We start from the raw sequence: 18,084 nt of genomic DNA on the forward strand, positions 1-18,084 counted from the left end.
CCCCTCTTTATTGATTTTGAGAAAGGAAACAGGCTGAGAATCTGGTAATGGATGCATGTTGGTGTAACCGCCCCGGGTGTGTTCCCAGGGCCCTAGTCTGTGATGTGTTGTCCCTTCTGAGTACAGGGAAGGGGGAGGGGACGGTGTCCTGTCACTATACCCTGGAGGGACCCCAGGTTCTGCAGGCTGTGCTCACTGTGAGAGGGATTGGGGAGTCTGTAACTTTTGCCCAAGGGCACTTCCCAGCCCAAGTAGAAAGCTGCAGTCCCGCCGGCTTGCGGTGTCAGAGGAAAGACATTGAGGCTGGTAGAGTGGCCAGAAAGTTAGGAGGAGAATGCTGGAAGGGAGGGACCCGGGAGAACAGGAGCCCCACAATCTATTACTCCACTAAAAGCCTTGGCTGGCCATTAAACCTCATCACACAAGAAAGACCCTGAGGTTTCCAGTAAAAAAGGGGAGAAAAAAAAACAACAGGCAGAAGCAGAATTCAGCATCCACTTGGGCTGGCCGCTCACTGCTGGGAAGAGAGTTTGAAGTTTGAGTCCAGTTAACTGTCTGCTAGAACATGTATTCAGTAGAAATAACGGAATCTCTGTAATGTGTCCTTTGTCAGGTCTGATGTCTAATAAAAAGTCATCAAACTTGCAAAGAAACATACAAGAGTCATATTCGGGATGAAAAAGTCAATAAGGAGCCAACCTTGAGAAGACTCGGTGTTACCATAAGCAGTTTTGTAAATGTGGTCAGGGACTTAGAGGAAAGTGTCTGCCAAGCGAGTGAACAGATCGGGGCCCTCAGCAGAGAGGTAGACACTTTAAAAAGGGCCAAGTGGAAACGTTAAAACTGAAAAGCATGATTGCTGAAATGGACAGTCCCTGGATCTGCTTTAATAGAAGACGACAGATGGCAGGGGAGGGAGTCGCCGACTTGAAGATCATTCGGTGAAAGCAGTCCACCTTAAGTGACAGAGAAAAGGAGAGTGGAAGCTACCAGCAGAGCCTCCGGCGCATGGGACCGAAAGGTCCAACACAGGTGTAACTGGAGTCCTAGAAAGAGAAGAGAGAGAGAATGAAATGCAGCATATATACCATGTTCATGGATTGGAGGAGGATATTGTCAGGATGCTCATTCTCCCAGCAGGCTGGGCTTTTTGTTTTTGATTTTTTTAATTGACAAGATGATTATAAAGTTTATACAGAAATAAAGAGGACCTTAGAATAGCCCTAAACAGTCTCATAAAAGAACAAAGCTCGGGACTTAAACCACCCGGTTTCAAGACTTTCTATTAAAAAAAAAACTAATCAAAAAGGAGTGCTATTGCCATGAGCACAAGGTGAATAGGTTGACGGGATAGATAGTAAAATTCCAAAGTAGACCCGCACTCCTGTGGTCAGTTGGTCTTGGCCAAAGAGATCTAAGCGATCCAGTGGGAAGAAGAAAGTTTTCAACAAATTGTCCTGAAAACTCCCAGGTATGCCTGAGGAGAAACGGAAGACAATCTCCTCCCCATGCCATACACGAAAGTCTGAGCTGGATCAGAGGGCTGTAAGCTGAAATTATGTAGCTTTTAGAAGAAAAAATAAGCTTTGTAGCTTAGATTCGGTGCACCTGGGTGGCTCAGTCAGTTGAGCGTCTGACTTTGGCTCAGGTCATGAGCTCATGGTTCGGGGGTTCGAGCTGACAGCTCAGAACCTGGAGCCTGCTTCCAATTCTGTGTCTCCCTCTCTCTCTGCCCTCCCCTGCTCACACCGTGTCTCTGTTTCTCTCTCTCTCAAACATTACAAAAAAAAGTTGGAGGCAACCAGCGTTCATCAAAAGGAGAATGGGGGACAAATTGTGGGTTGTTCAGACAGTGGTTGGTCCTCGGCAATAAACGGGAGTGAACTGCCGTGCAGGCAACACCATCGATGAATCACAGACGTGAAATTGGGGGCAAAGAAGCCACAAAAGGGACCGTAACACGGGCTGGCATGGATGTCCAGTTCGAGAACAGGAAAGATAAGTCTTTGGAGAAGCATAGTCTGTAGGATGGTCACGGGGAAAGAGGAGGGGATTGATCAGGAAGAGGAGGAACTTTTCGGGGCAGATGGGAATGTTCTATAAAGGGACGGGTGTGAGTTACACGGTGGTATCCATTTCTCAAAGGGTATAGTAAGGGTGTGTGTGTCTTGATCTGTGGAAAGTGTAGCAGAAACTTGGTGGAAACCCATCGTGGGCTTTGCGGCCGTGCCTGAAACCCAGCAGGGCTCTGTAGACGTGGGGTGTGCCTGAGCGGATGAGTGAGCTCAGACTTGCAGGTGGTCAAGGAATGCAGAGGCGGAGAAAGGCCCGCTGCTCAAAGCATCCTCTCTGGTCCAGCCTGTGCAGGATATTTCTCCAGCCTTCACCACCCTTTTTCTCCTTAAAATACTACGGCTCTTCTTAGGCTCATAGTGGGGCTGGTGCCTGCTTCACCCCGAGATCCGTAGATCCACCCTCGTTTTCTCCGAAGGCTCCTCAGTGCCAAGTCCAGAGCTTGGCACGTCATCAGGCATTCAGTGCAGGAAAGTGTGGTGACTGATCCACCTGGCCGGGAGGCAGCAGAACAGGATCCAGAAGATCCAGAAGGTCTTGGCAAGGTCCCTGGCACCGCGCACCCCGGCTTTCTCGACTCTACCACAGAGCACCTTGCGCTTGTTGGCGAAAGCAAAGAAATTGCATCTGGAGCTCGGGTTGTGGCTGACCCGAGGCGGGACTGTGCCGAGGTCTTCCCTTCTGAGCAGGGTGGGATGGAGTCCGGGGGTCCGTTGGGATGTCCCCTGAAAATTTGGGCCTAAGAGGGGGACCCCTGTGCCGACGGTTGGCTGTCCCCGAACCAGGTGACCTTGAGACCCCTCTCCGGGCCTGTTTTCAGTCTGCGTTATCACCTCATCAGCTCTTGGCGTATTTAACTGTCATGGGCCCCCCACCTCCTTCCCCCAGCCCATCAGAGCAGAGCCGAGGTCTGTCTCCAGACGGCGTGAATGGCCTCAGCTGCCTTTGAACTTGTCCTACTTAGTAGCCCGCGAGCTTCCCTGTCTCTGCTCTGTCACGCGCCGTCAGAATTCTTGACAGTGGCTTTGTCACCAGCCTCGCTCTGCCGCGGGACAAACATCTGGGTGGGCGGGCCCCCGCCAAGGAGAACCCAGACAGTACTTGCCTGGATGCCCAGTCACCTGGCGGGCACAGCTACCGGAGTGTTTCCTTTGGGGACAGAGTCTGGAGAGGCAGGGAGGTGCTTTGTGTCTACTTACACGAGGGCCCTTCCTCAGGCCCGCCCAGGGCACCAGCCTCGGAGTCTGTACGTTCTTACCCGTGAGTTGCAAACACCTTCCCAGCTCCGCTCCCTGCTGGTTCCGAGCAGGGCTTCTGCCACCTCCGTCTGGGCGCTGCACTGCCATGTGAGGCCTCAGGACGGCCATCCGGACCCACACAGAGGGCCGGCGGAGGGGAGAGAATGTGCCTGGGCGAGCTCTCCCCTCCCAGCTGCCTGGGGCCTAAGTGTGGGTCCGTCCTCTGTGAAATGGCCATGATGCTCTCTGCCTCCCAGGATTTGTGAGGTTAAAAGGCATAAATGTTTTTCAAGTGCCTCCCAGGGCTCACCAGGGGGCGGGTGTCTGTTCGTGTGGTTAGCGAGTCCAGTGCCAAGTGACCTGTCCCCGGCCAGCTTCTGCCCTGTGGCCAGCTTCGGGCTTCCTCACACATGGAGTGAAACAAGGTACCCAGAGCCACAGCCTCCTCTCCTCCCCTCGCCTATCGGCTGCCTGTGGGGGGTCTCATCCAGTCCGGAGCTGATTCATGGCCCCCCAGGTCCCCCCAGAGGGAAGCCCAGACCGGTCATGCCCAGTCTCACCGAGAGGCCCCTGGGGCTTTGGCTGCAGAGACCTTTCCCGAAGACAGGCTCTCCTCCCTAACTCAGGCCGTCCCCGCCTGTCTGATGACAGCTAATATTCACAAGCCAGGTCTGAGACGGGGTGAGAAACCCTTTGTAAGAGCTGCTGGGTGTCATTTCTGCTCTCTCCGTCCCCTGTCGTTTGGTCGCCTTGAATTCTGGCCACCTGGTGCCGTGGGGGAGGGGAGGTGTTTTCCTGAATCTCTGTGCCTTCCGGAAGCCGACTTTGCCACGTGCCACTTTGAGCCCAGGCTCTGTGACTCAGGTGGCCAGGCACATGTAGGGATGGCTTGGGCTTCCGGGGCCAGCTGCCCTCTGAGCACGGCCTGCCCTGAGGACGGGCCCCACAGCAGACGGAAGGGCTAGTCAGTCCTGGGTCGGGGACAGAGTAACCCCGCCACACGTAGTTGGATTGGCTCATTTGCCGCAGCAGTGAAATATCTGCTGAGCTCCCAACGCCTACCAGGAAGGATGATCTGAAGGGGTTAAGTAGCTGGCTTTTGTCCAGGGAAGAAATGGGCTCATCCTCAGGCACTTATAAAATAACTAATGGGAGATGCAGAGGGAAGGATGTCCTTTGCATGAGAACACCGGTGGCGGCATCCCTGAAGGCCTCCTGGAGGAGGTGTCCCATGACCCACATCTGGCAGGGCTGGGGGGTGGGAGAGGACAGCTTGTTAGAGGAGAATCAGCATGGTCAGGCGCTGAAACAAAGTTTGGTTGTATTATAAAGTGAGTGGTGACTTCCTGGCGCTGGTTTGGGAAGCTGCACCCCAAACTCCGTGTCCGTCTCCACTCGCTCTGCTTCCTTTTACCACCGGGCAGGTGCGGGCTCTGCTCATTGACCCCCCCACCTGGGCTGACCGGGGGAGAGGCCCGGAGACAGCCCCAGAGCAGGGCACTCCGGGTGACTAGCCGCATGAGAATTCTCTTCAGGCAGTGACTCACCCCGGGCCTCCAGCGCGAGTCCCCAGTACTGACTAAAGGGTGGAGGAGTTGGGGGTGATCACGGTACGTCCTTCTAGAAGGGCGGCAGGCACAGCACGAGGGGATGGGATGCTCTAGCGCTGCCTGGTTCAAACTCCGAGAAGCCTTGGGGAGACAGGCCCCCCACGCCTGTGCCTCCCCTGCGAGGCCCCTTGTACTGCGTCCCCGTGCAGACGTGGCCGGAACCTGCCCTCCATCCCCCTGACCCCCCTTCTCTCCCGCGCAGTGAGCATGACCTGGGGGAAGACATCTACGACTGTGTCCCGTGCGAGCACGAGGGAGACGACATCTACGAGGACATCATCAAGGTGGAGGTGCAGCAGCCCATGGTGAGCCGTCCGTCGCGCGCAGCCCAGCCCAGCACCTTCTCTCAGAGCTCCGAGCCGCCGGGGCGGGGGGCACAGCAGGGCAGAGGGAGCCCCAGAGGCTGCACCCCAGTCCTTCCCGGACCCCCTGGGTTCCTCCCCTTCCTTGGGCCCAGTCCTCCCTCCAGAACATTCTAAGAGACCAGGGTGTAACACCACTGCCACTGAGGACCCCGGACGTGCTGCCCCCCAGGACTGAGCAGGAATCCAGGCGCTTTCTGCTGGCGAGTCTGGGTGTTCGGATGCGCCCGGCGCGCCTCGCTTTACTCCTTTGTGCGCAGAGCGAGGAGCCCAGTGGCTCAGTCAGCAGCTGTGCGCCTTCATGTGGCGGGAGGATGCGTGTTTCCCATGGGCGCTGGCTGACGCTGTCCAGGACACCAGTGTGCCGCAGGGCGGGTTCCTTGTGGGCAGCTGCTGTGCGGAGGGTGGGGGCCCTGCAGGCCTGGGATGGGGACGGGGAGGGCCTGGAGGGGACGAGCGAAGCCCCCTGCGTCCCCGCGCTCCCAGGGGCTGGTTCAGATGCACTTGCCAACTGTGGAGGCTTTTTGATGCTTTTCACTGAAGAAATGGGAATGTCTCAAAAGGCAAATCTCTGTTTTTCTCCAGTGTGGGAGTGGCCAGCTGGTGTGGGGGGACAGGGAGGGGGGGACACGGTGGGGTGACACGGAGGGGGCGACGGTGGGGGGACCTGCCCTCTCCCAGCGTCATGCCAGAAGATGCAGAGAAATGTGACTGAGGCTGCTTTTCAGAAGGGGTTTCTCATTCTGCCCCTGAAGGCTCTGAAGGGTCCCCAAGTTTTCCAGGGGTCTCTCTCTGTGACCCCAGGTCTGCCCAGGGCCAATTCTGCCCCTCCCCCAGAGAGCCTGGCTGTGGGGCAGCTCTGCCCTGAACCTTCCCGGGAGGTCAGTTACGGGGCTGGAAGGGGCTGGAAGACCAGGCGGTTGCCCAGCCGATGGGCATCCTTGGCCTGGAAACCTGCCAGCATTCTGGGTCTGGGGCCAGCTCGCTCCCAAGCCCTTATGTCCTGTGGCCACACGGAGCACAACGAGCCGTCTGGGCCTTCGCCTGGAGGAGAGGCCCCGGAGGGGAGGGGGCAGCCCCCAGAGCCTGCTGCTGTCCCTGGTCCTGAAGTGCACAGGGGCAGGCCCCTGGCTGTTTGCAAGACCTGCCGGGGGCTGTGGGGAGACAGGCCCGCCTCCCACCTGCCCTGCTCTGCTCAGTGTCCCAACAGCACTCCGCACGGCTGCCCACGAGCCGTCCTGTCGCTCGGACGGGGTGGAGCTCCGTTCTCCTGCCCGTCCTCTGAGATAAAACAGCTGGTTGTATTTCCTCCCCGGTCATGTGTGGCGCTATCTGAGCAGTCTAAGTGGGAGGTAGTGGAGAGCTTTCCCAAGGACGATAAAGGGAGGGGATGGCAGGTGTCGCTCTCAGAGCCCACACGTAAGGGAGATGTGCTGTCCCCCACCACCCGGCCAGGCCGACACTTGGGCGGGCAGGCAGTTGTGATGTGTCCCTGGGGCCGTTGGGTCACCCCTGACCTCCCAAGCACGGCCCGGATAACGAGCTGACACTGCTAACTGGTTCTGTCTGTGGTTTGCTTCTCCATGCTTGCAGATCCGATACATGCAGGTAAGTGGCAGGTGGAGGGGCCCGGGGTAGATTCTGCCAGCACCGCCTTCCTCCACCTTTCGGGGGGGCCTCAGACCTCTTGGGAGAAGCCTCCCTGTCCCCAGGGAGATGCTGTCAGGCGCTGCATTTTTATACCTGGTTTTAGGGGGATGGTGGGCCCCCAACATCCTCCTGAAGCTCCTAGAGTAGCAGTGTGGCACCCAGGCCGAGGGGGTCAGTGGGCTTGGGAAGGACCCCCTGGGGGATGCGCCCTGTCTGGATGAAGGATGATGGCGTAAGGGCAGACAGGAGTCCAAATGGCATGTCACATGGCCTGGTGCTGTTTCCCCAGAGCCTCACTTAGGGACAGATACGGTCTGCTCTGCCTAAAAGAATGTTGGGGAGGGGGGTCTGGAAACCCACGGTGCCTCAGGACAGCCCCCTCCCCCTGCCTGCTGCCTCTTCCCCCTGTGGCCACAAGGACTCCTGGTCAATCCCACCTCCAGCCACGTTCCCCCTGGAGCTGGGAAGCAGGTCCTGTCCCGAAGTGTGTCCCCAGTGACCCCTGCAATGAGCTGTTCCCCCAGGACCCTTCGTGGAGGCCAGGGGACACTGGGCAGGCCCGGGCCTGCAGGGAGTTGGTGTCTTTGTCAGAGGCCCTCACGGGTCTGTGCTGGGCTGGACGCTCAGCTGTTGGGCACAGGTCCTCAGGGAGTTGGTCACAGCCTTTCCCTGTGCGCACAGGGGGTGCTTTAAGCCACGTCACACTGGCTGTGTTTGCTGGAGGGGCTGGAGTGGGGCTTGGTCTGCTAGAACGCAGGAGAAGGCAGCAGGAGCCCACACCCCAGGAGCCCCCTCGGCCTTCCTTGAGCTGTTGCCAGTCCTCAGGCACGTGCCCGTCCCCTCCCCATGCCTCAGTGTCCCCATCTGCAAACAGGAGGGGAAGGGCTCGGGCCCCCTTCTGTCCCCTGTCTGTCCGGCCCCTCCACTTCACACTGGGTGAGCCCGCGGCCAGGCCTGGCGGGAACCCGGCTCATGTCTACTGTCCTTCCTTTAGAAGATGGGCATGTCCGAGGACGACAAGAGAAACTGCTGCCTGCTGGAGATCCAGGAGACCGAGGCCAAGTACTACCGGACGCTGGAGGACATTGAGAAGGTGGGCGTGGGGCGCGGCCCCGGGGCGGTGCTGTCGCCGGGCTCCATGGCCCTCTGGGCTTTGGCGTCAGGCACCCCTTGCCCTCCGCTCCCCACACAGGCCAGCGTCCTGTCGGCCGTGACCCTTGTCCCTGGCTCCCTTCCCCCCTGGGTCCTGGACTGCCCCGAGCTGGTCTCCACTGCCCTTTCTCGCCTAAATGGGGCATCATCACGGCTTCTGTTCCGGATTGCCCTGGGCTGATCTCCTTCTGTATACTCTCTCATGCAGGCTGGGCGCTAGGTTAAGTGCTTTCTGTTGTCCTTCTCACCCAAGACATTCTCTGCCCTCAGCTTCCCACTCTGTGAGTCGGGGTCACAGCAGCGCCTCCCCATAGGTGGCTGTGCATGTCCTCCCCTGGGGCGTGCTCAGGCCCACTGATGGGAGCCCCCATGGCACACCGTGCTCCCCTGAACGGCCGGTCAGTCCTCTCTGCCCCGCTGATCCTCCTGAGCTCCTAAGGGACCACAGATGGGCCTCCTGCCCCCGCCCTGCTCTGGCCTCCCGTACACACTGGCTCAGTGACATTTCCCTGTCCCTTGAGTGTCCTTGTTGCCAACTGCCGGTGCTTTCTGGGTGAAAACCTGACATGTGTTTAAGTGGATCCTCTGTGGCTCTTTGCTTGCAGTGCAGGGCAAGTGTGGCCATGACAGTGGGACCTCCAGCCAGGGGTCCTGCGAGGCCCCTGGGCCCCAGTCCCCCGCCTCCCGTCTCAGCCCCCCCGTGTGGCTGCCCTCCCTCCCACCCACTGGCCACCGGCCTTGCTGCAAGCACACCGACCTCATCTCTGCTGCACACCCTGGCCCCCGCCTTCCATCTCCCCAGGCAGTCTGCTCCCCGCCCCCGCCAGTCCCAGCTCCCAGGTCAGCTTCCTCCAGGGCCCGGCAGGCCTCCACCCTCCCTCCGCATAGCCGAGTGCTAAGCCGGCAGTCGGTCTCTGCCCCGGGGCGGGGCCGACCTTCCAGGGCAGATGCTGCTGTCCTGGAAGTGATGCATGTAGCAGGTTAAGCAGGGAGTGTGCTTCACCAGGGCACGCAGTGTGCTGACACTATTGGGGACAGTTACGTTGGCGGCTCTGGCCTCAGAGGGGGCTGGCCCTCTCCAGGCGAGCTGACAGCAATGGGCTTCTCTGTTCCAGAACTACATGGCCCCGCTGAGGCCAGTGCTGAGCCCGGCGGACATGACGGCCATCTTCATCAACCTGGAGGTAAGGGTCCCGGCCTGCAGCTCACCGGCTGGGCTCTAACCGGCTCCGACGTCAGGCAGGCTCCAGCCCGTCTGTCCCCGCAGGTCCTGAGAGCTGCGTGGTTGGTCGGAACTATGGGTGTTTTTCCGACAGATGGATAGGAGGGGAGTAGCTGCCCTTCCCTTGGGTCTTAGGAGACCAGAGGACAGGGTTTCTGAGAGTTTTCCTTGTCCACTGTCTGTGCTGTGAGTGTAGCTCGCTCACACCGGCCCTAGAAGAGACATGGGGGGTGTCAGCAGCCGGAGAGAACTGTGTCCCCTCCACCTCTTTGAGGAGAGCCCCTCAACTGCTCTGCACACTGAACGAGGACACAGGAAGGTGGTCCCCTGTAAGGAGGTTCACCTTGACATGGTCAGCAGCGTGGGGAGGGTTGGCGTGAGGATCCAGAAGCTACACGTGGGTGGGCTTCCTCCAGGGATGCCCGGCGGGCACAGCAGCTCCTGCCCGACCCCCTCAGCCCGTCATCAGCTTGAGGGGTGGCTGCTGGTCTCCTGGTTGAGGCTAAGGCAGACTCCAGACTCAAACTCCATCCTGCCTCGGGTGGTGGCCAGCACAAATGGCCATGGGGAGAATGGGAGCCTGGACTAGGGACCATGGGGAGCCCTGGGGTGCTGGGAACTTGTATTAGGGGTCGTGGGGAGCCCTGGGGTGCCGGGAGCCTGGATTGGGGGTCATGGGGAGCCCCGGGGTGCCGGGAGCCTGGATTGGGGGTCGTGGAGAGCCCCAGGGTGCCGGGAGCCTAGATCGGGAGTTGTGGGGAGCCCTAGGGTGCCGGGAGCCTGGATTGGGGGTCATGTGGAGCCCTGGGGTGCCGGGAGCCTGGATTGGGCCGTGGGGAGCCCCGGGGTGCTGCCTGCTGGTTGCCCAACTGCTCTGAAACGTGGAGGAACACTCCCCACAGAGGGACTCCCTCCTGCAGAACCTAAGAGCACGGCAGAGAGCCCCTCTGTCTGCACACAGCAAGACGGTACAAGGATGCTGGGTAGGAACAGCCTCCTGGGGTCGTCACTGTCCCGCTCTGGTGCCAGGGCCAGCCCCGGTTGGGCCCCCCGTGTCTGAGCAGGCCGAGAGGTCCCTTCACATGCCCGGCCCTGCAGCACATTCTAGTGTTTGCGTGGAGTGCATGCCCAGCGCCCGGGCCTCTCTGAGTCCAGTGCAGCAGAAGAGACTGGCCCGCCGTGCCCGTTCACATGCTCACTGCTTCCTCTTCCCAGGACCTAATTAAAGTGCATCACAGCTTCCTGCGGGCCATCGACGTGTCCATGATGGCCGGGGGCAGCACCCTGGCCAAAGTCTTCCTTGACTTCAAAGAGAGGTGAGTGGCAGGCCTGTCTTCAAGCCCCTCCCTGCCCTTGGGGCGTCCACGGGGCCTCACGGCAGACCCTAACCTGCCCCTGCAGGCCTGGGGAAGGGGCTTCCGGGCTTAGGGTGCCTGGGGTTGAGGCCACTTCCCTGCTCCCTTGCCTGTGGTGTCGCAGGGCCGCAACTTCCTACTCTGTCTCTGAGGGACGATGATGGTGTCTGAACCACGTGGCGCCCTGAGGGTTAACCGAGGCCAGGCCTATATCGCAACGCGGCTTGTCTGTGTCTATCGAAGGGCTCTGGTGGCCGGGCAGGCGGAGAGGCCGGGCCCGGTGACAGGGTGGGTATGCAGCACAGCTGTGGGCACAGGCACCCGGCCATCCCGGCATAAGCCAGCTGCAGCCCCCAGCGCGGGGAAGCCGTGCTTCTGGCACCAACAAGCTCAGTCCTGGACCCTCTGATGGTGACCCGGTTTCATCCAAGTGCCTGCAGCGTCAGGGCAAGGGCCCACGCAGCGCCAGGGGGCGTAGGTGCTCCCGTCAGCCTCCAGGCCGCCTCTCCTCCCCTTGGCGCCGTGCGCAGTCAGGCTGAGTCTAGACGTGCAGATGGTGGCGGCTTCCCCCACGGCCAGAAACATGCCCCTGAACATGGCTCCTCCAACCATCTGGGCCCCTCGTCCGGATCCGGCATTGTTGGTGGAGGAGACTGGCAGCTCCCTTAGGAACCAGCGCAGGAAGCTCTTCAAAGAATTACATTGCCTTCGGGAGGCCTCCCTGAGTCTGTTTGTTAACCTCCTCTGTCTGTGACCCCGTGGATGGAGGAGTGCGGAGATACCTTCCGAGCCCCAGAATGTCCTGCTGGAGCCCAGCAGGGGAGGACTGGGATTCTGGAAGCTTCTATGGCTCTGCCATCTTGGTGAAGGTCTCCGACCCCGCCTTTCTTCACGGAGCGTGGGCAGCCACGTCTTTAAAGCCAGGCATGAAACGAGACGGCGCAAGGACTCGCCAGATGCCCGGTGCTGCGGGGGCCCCAGAGGACGCTGCTCCGGTCTCTGAGGTCCCGGAGGCCCCTTGGGAGACGGTGCCCTGGCTCCTGCCCCTCGGACTCTGAGAAGGTGCCTGAAGCTTCTGTGTTTGACGGCTCCTCTGCCTGCCTGTATCAGAGCCACCTGGGAGCTTAAGAATGCCAGTTCCGGAGTCCACTCTGCAGCGTCTGAGGGGGAAGCCCGTGGCGGCTGGTGGGCACCCTGGGTCCATCTCGTCCTCGTCTGCGAGGAAGCCCCCAGCAGCGCCTGCCAGGTGACCATCAGCTCAGCTCACGCAGCCTCCTGGCCAGGCGGCCCATCCCAGGGCTGGATTCCTGGGCCTTCACCTACGAGCCCCTGAAGCGGCTTTCCCGGCGTGCTCTGCGGCTCTAGCCAGGGCGCTCTGTCCCCTCCGTGTGGGCAGGTATCCCTGAGCTGATTTTCCTCTACGGGCCATGGGTTGGGTCCCAGGCAGGCACAAGGGAGCAGGCCGTGCCTGAGGACAGGTGGCCGATGTGGCCAGAGGGCAGATGCACTTTCTCCAGGCACGGGCAGACGTGGGCATGCCAGCGGGCCCTGGGGTAGGGGACATGCTGGCTCCCTTACCCGCTGCCTGTCCCCAGCAGAGCCTCCTCTCCCCTGGCTGCAAGCCCGTGTGCCAGGGGAGCCGACCCTCATCCTTGTGTGGGAGGGAGGCTGCGGACCAGGGTGGCTCTGGGACACATTGAGCCACCCCCAGAGCAGGAAAGGCTGGCTGAGTGGCCAAGGGCCAAGGGGCCTGATTCTGAGGAGGAACTCTCTGGATCTTTCTACAAGTGCTTTTAGAAGGAGCGCCCATCAGAAGAAGATTGAAGGCATCTCCACCCGCCCAGGCACCCTGGACGTTTCCAGAGAAAGGGAGTGCCACAGGCGGGCAGTTAGCGCCCCATGGCTTTTGGCTGCTCCGGGCGGTGGGCCGGGCTGTGCTGCCCACTGGCTGTGATCCTGCCCGCAGGCCTGGTCGCAGAGGCTGGGTGGTCACGGCAGCGCTTGCAGGGGGAGAGCCCACCTGTGGCCGAGCTCCTCAAGCCCCCGCGGCAGCGCTGCCTGGGACCCTGGGACCTGGAGAGGCCTTAGGCCCCTCCCCTCCTTCTGAGCCTCCTTTCCCAGGTGGGGAAGTTGAGGTCAGGAGAGCAGTGGCCACCTGGCCGTGGTCCTGACTTGCTCCTGTGTCCTCAGCGTATGGCTGGGAGCGACCCCCCGTGTCCGGGACTTGCTCTGGCCTCGTCCCTGGGCCCTGCAGGAGTTTGGGGTTCTGTGATGAGGGCCAGAGCGATGCAGTCACTCAGGGGCCAGGTCAGGGTCCCCCTGAAAGATGCGTTTATTCCCCCAACAGCGGGGTCCGACATGTGTGGTCAGGAAGTTACATGACGTAGCCCTCGAACAGACACGCACCCGGCTACACACCCAGCTTGAGTCTAACATCTACCAACGGTGTGTGAGGCCGGTGCACAGGGCGCCAGGGTGCCGAGTCAGCGGGGAAGGAGGCAGACATGAGGCAGCACCACCAGCCGCACATGGCTGGGGTGTCCTCTCCGACAGGGCAGAGAGCATCTGCACCCCAGCAGTCTGCTGCCAGGTCCCCGACGCTGCCTGGCCCGATGGCCCAGGCCTCCTGCTGTTCCCAGGTGCCTCCGGAGCCCCTGAGCCGTGAATGAAGCCCTTGTGCGTGGGTCACATGACTTCCAAGCGTTGGATAATTTTTCTCAACAGCACAAGATGCTCAAGGTTAAAATGAGGGACTGTCGGCTTTCACTTCCTTAAGTGACTTCCTTTGCTAGGCCGCTAGGGTCCGCGGCCCGCGGCGCCCGGCACGGGGCAGGGCAGGGCCAGAGGCCGGAGTGCGCGTGGGACGGAAATGTATTCTCTCGGTTTCGCGGGGCCCGGATCCAGGTGTGGGCAGGGCGGTGCTCCCGCCGGGGGCTCTGGGGAGGAGCTTACTTACCCCTTCCCGCTGCGGGTGGCCCTGGGTGTCCCTTGGCCAGTGGCCCGCCCTCCGGTCTCTACTGTGTCCTCACGCGGCTCCTCTCCTATGTCCCTGTGTCCTTTTCTCTTACGAGGACACTCCCGGTGGATTTAGGGCCCACCCTCATCAGGCGTGGTCTCTTCTGTATCCTTGCTGTAACTGCCAAGACCCTGTTTCCAAATACCCCCGCATCCTGAGGCTCCGTGCGCCTGCGTTTCGGGCTCACTCTTCAGCCCGACCTTTCCGCACTCCTTTCACCGGCTCGGCAGAGGTGAATGAGGGCTCAGACCTGCATGGCCTGGGTCCCAGGATGGGGGCCCAGAAGACTGGTCTGGGCGCCTCATGGATGCCCTTTGGGCTCTGGCTTGCTGCTCTTTGCTAGGCGTCTTGAGAAGCTACATCGCCGCCCAGAGCCTCGGGCCGCTGTTCCAGGACAGGCTGAGCTCAGCTGTGAGCGCCTCCCAGGGCTCAGCCTCTTCAAGTGCTTAAAGCTTTGCTCTCTTACACAGAGTGGCTCCCCTGTCCCCCGGAATCGGCTGTGGCTGTGCTTCCTGGGTCCAGGCAGGCGGTGTAGGGTCAGCTCACTCGCAGCCAGGCCTCCGGGCTCAGTGCTGCAGCATGAGGACCCATGAGACCCGCCTCGAGCTCAGAGCCGGTGCAGAGGGTGGACTCTCACTCAGCTTCGGACAGGCCTCTCCCCAGAGACTCCCTGACTGTGTCGTTCTGTTCTGTCTCGCCTCCCTGAACCCGGGGATGGGGTTGGGAGGGGAAAGGTCACAGAGTTAGAAATGATGGGGCAGGGTTTTGAGGGATGCATAGAAGTTTGCCGGCCAGAAGAGGTTGCAGGAAGTGCAGTGTGCGGTCTGGAGCTAGGGGTGGGGTGGGGTGCGCCATCAGGAAAGCAGGGTTGGGACCCGCTCTCCATACACCCTGTCCAAAACCTGGGGCCAAGAGGAGCCAGGGTAGTTCTGAAGTGAAGGAGGGGAGTCCCTCGGGCTGGCTTGGCCCACCCCAGAGCTGTGAGCGCCCCGTGCCTAGGAGAGGCACTCCCACTGCCCACACAGGCTTCCCTGCACCGGAGCGGCTGGGCCGTCGCCAGGACTGCTCATTGGAAACAATTTGGCAGAAACCTTGGAGTCTCCAGCCCCAGATGGTTGCAGAGATGATGAGTTTTAATCAACTTTTATGCCAGAATTCTTGGCCTAATAACAGACTCGTTTAAGCAGAAACCGGGGCCCGGGTTCTCGTGCCAGGTGGCATCGGGTCCGCGCAGCGTAGGCATAGCCAGGCCGGGTGCCTGCAAGGCCGCGGACACGGCCCTGGCTGTGGCACGTTCTCCTTTACGGTGGCCGGAAGGTGAACTCCGTGCGAGGTCCGCGGCTGGATCCGTCCCTCGCGGGAGTCGCGGGGTCTCTGCTCTCGAGGCCGGCCGCGTCCCTGCAGGTGGGCACCGGCCACATACCTCAGGGGGGCTTGAGAAGGGGCAGCCACTGGGCAGAGCATGCGCCCCGCAGCCTCTGAGCACACACGGGCGCGGACGCCAGTGGGAGCTGGGAGGAGCTGCCCGCCCTGGGGTCGCCCGTTCGCGGGGTGGAAAATACGCTCCGGGCCTGCGGCTTTGTCCTCTCAGGGCTGCGAGCAATGTCTGTGTCGTCTGTCCCCAGGCCCCACCCCCCGACCAGGGTTCCCCTTCTCAGTACCAGCCTCCTCGGATGGGCGCCGGGCCGCCTGCCTGCCCTGAGCACCTCGTCAGGGCCCCGCTGGCGGCAGCGTGCACAGGGACAGGCAGGTGGCCTCCAGACGTTTGCTGTCACACAGCATCCAGTGGCATCTGACAGGGCGTCACTGGAGGGGCTGGGATGGGGCCCAGCCTCCTGATGAAGCTGCGTCGGTGGCCAGGCCATACCTGTTATTAGCTGGTGACTTTCAGCAAGTTCACGGCAGCCTCGGTTTCCCTGCCTGAAGAATGGGGCTCATCACTCCTCCCTTTATAAGCGGGTGAAGGGGTCACAGTGTCGCACAGGTGGTACCAGGCAGGAGTGTCTGTCGTCACTTGTCACGACCAGCATCGTCACCTGTGTGGTGCTCCTGGGGCCGAGTCCGTGGTCGGGCAACACGGCTTTCAGAGACAAAGCTTCAGGCTAGTACCCAAGGCCCAGAGAGTGCTGGGCTCCTGGTGCCGGGGGCTCCATGGGGGACTCGTGGTGTTAGAGGGTCTTGGGGGGAGGAGTGGTCCAAGGCTCCTCCCAGCGCCCTGAGCCTGGGTGGCCATGCCCGTTTTCTGGATGTGGAGCAAGGCGTTTGGGGCCGACGTCGCCCTGCCCTGAGAGAGGGGGTGCCTGGACCCCGGCAGAGAGCGTCGGTGTCCTGTGGAGGCGACAAGGGCTGACCCCAGTGGCCCCCACCCCGGGCAGGTGCAGAGGACAGGCCTCCGTGTGCAGGCAGGAGCCTGAGCCTTCCTGGGCCCCCCAGCCCTGGGGGAGGGGCTGCTCTCCTCTCCGACTTTGGCTCTTCCGGGGACCGGATTGGGTGGCAGTGAGGCCCACAGAAGGGGGGCCTCCTTGGGTGCGGAGAGAGTGGGAAGCTCCCTGTCCCCAGCACCCTCGCAGCCCCCCCTCCCTGGCCTGGCAGTATTTCGGGAGGGGGGAAGGCAGCCACACGGAGAGAACGGAACCACGAAATAGGTTCCCCAGTGAGGAGCTGCCTCCGGGAGGGACCTGTCTGCCCAATACTTGCGGTGCCTCCCGGGGCCCTAGACCGAGGCCCGAGCCGCGGTGTGTCACCAAGCTGTGCGTGCACACGTGTGCTCTCCGTCCAGGCTCCTGATCTACGGGGAATACTGCAGCCACATGGAGCACGCCCAGAACACGCTGAACCAGCTCCTGGCCGGCCGGGAGGACTTCCGACAGAAGGTCGAGGTAATGGGGGCTCACGGCCGTCACCCCCCCAACCCCGTCCCTGTCTCCAAGGCTGCAGCTCACTGGTCCCTCGCTTGCCCATTTTGCGGGGAAGTGGACATGAAGGCACTAATGAATGGTTTTTGTAGATGTTTTTCTGGGTGATTTTTTTCCTCGGCATTTTGCTGGTGCGGGGAGGGCAGGGGGAGGTCACCAACCCAGGCCTGAGTCCGCTGGGTGCAGCAGAGCAGACCCCTGGGGCCCGGTCCGGCTCAGCGAGGGGCTGTGACTGAGCCCTGACACTACCCCATGGGGACCCCAGGTGACAGACATTTGCTGGAAGCCAGGGAGACTCCCTCCCATCACCTGCCCTCCAGGCTTAGGGCAGTCTCTGGCACTTGTCCAATTTCCCACCTGAGCCCCTCTCCAGGCCCCCTCCCCACCCCCCTTGTTCGGGGGGACCTGAGCTGCTCCCCAAGGCCAGGGGCCCCCTGGTGTATTTGGCCAAATCCTTTCCAGAGTGAATCCTGGTGCAGGGTCCCTTTGCTCTGGCAATGCTGGGAAGGACGTCCCTTGGAGACGCATGATGCCCTGTGTGTCCAGGAAATGAGTGGGGGGCCCTGGTTCCTGAGGTGGCCCCGCCTTGGCGTGAGCTGGCCTCCCTGGGGTCTCAGGCAGAGCTGGTCAGCGCCAGGGCCGCTTAGAATCCCAGAGCCCTTGAGGGGCCGCTGCGGATTCCAGAGGCTACGAAGAGGGGCGGGCCCCCGCCTGCCTGCTGGGAACCCCACCCCCCCCCCGCCCCACACACACCTGATTTGGGAAGGGGCTTTGGGAGACACCGCCGGATTGGAGACGCAGGCCAGGGAAGGGCCAGACACTCGGCCTCAGTTCAGGGCTCAGGTCCACCCCCCACCGCCGGCTGGGGGATGGGAGCGCTGGGATCCCGCGGTCCCGGCAAGGAAGTCGGCATCTACTCCCTGCACCATTGCTGCCCAGGAATGCACGCTGAAGGTCCAGGACGGGAAGTTCAAGCTTCAAGACCTGCTCGTGGTCCCCATGCAGAGGGTGCTCAAATACCACCTCCTCCTGAAGGTGAGCCAGCTCCACAGAGGGGGTGGGGGCCTGGCGGCCTCCAGGGGCTTGAATGGGCCCCAGGTGGGCCAGCGTGAGCTAGCAGCGAGCAGGCAAATCCGTGTGAATGACCTGTGCGGCTGTACTAGGAATGTTTATCGCGGTAACTGTGCGAAGGGAAATTGGGATTGAAATCAGTAAGAGATCCGGAAAACTGAGACAGAAGGATGTCCTCGGATCGGGAGTAAGAGATGGCCTGGGCTTGATCGTGTGACCCAGACTCGGAGCTCCCTGGTAGCCGTGACAGCAATAGAAATAGGAAGTCCTTTTGGACAGACTTGGCAGAGAGCCTGGTTTCTGCGCGGTGTGAGGCTCTTCAGGGAATCAGCTAGTCTCCCTGCTGCCTCAAAGTCCCTCCTGTTCTGCACAAGGTCTGGGGACCCCTCACCTTGAAGGAGCGTGTCCCCGGGTGGGGCC

The 18,084-nt window shown here is 61.4% G+C and overlaps 1 protein-coding gene across 4 annotated transcripts in view; it reads left to right on the forward strand.

Moving 5' to 3' along the window:
* The window catches only part of VAV2 (vav guanine nucleotide exchange factor 2), a 146,514-nt gene that overhangs the window by 103,257 nt on the left and 25,173 nt on the right, over positions 1-18,084 (forward strand). For 3 of the 4 annotated variants that reach the window (XM_039255166.1, XM_039255164.1, XM_039255167.1), the window contains 6 exons: positions 5,124-5,226; positions 7,928-8,026; positions 9,201-9,269; positions 10,523-10,623; positions 16,458-16,557; positions 17,533-17,628. In XM_039255166.1, coding sequence (XP_039111097.1) covers positions 5,124-5,226; positions 7,928-8,026; positions 9,201-9,269; positions 10,523-10,623; positions 16,458-16,557; positions 17,533-17,628 — 568 coding nt within the window. The remainder of the gene's footprint in view (positions 1-5,123; positions 5,227-7,927; positions 8,027-9,200; positions 9,270-10,522; positions 10,624-16,457; positions 16,558-17,532; positions 17,629-18,084) is intronic. The other variant, XM_039255165.1, reaches the window with a different exon arrangement.

This window comes from Hyaena hyaena, unplaced genomic scaffold, assembly GCF_003009895.1.
Source record: "Hyaena hyaena isolate Hyena2069 unplaced genomic scaffold, ASM300989v1 scaffold_511, whole genome shotgun sequence".
NCBI classification, from domain to species: domain Eukaryota; kingdom Metazoa; phylum Chordata; class Mammalia; order Carnivora; family Hyaenidae; genus Hyaena; species Hyaena hyaena.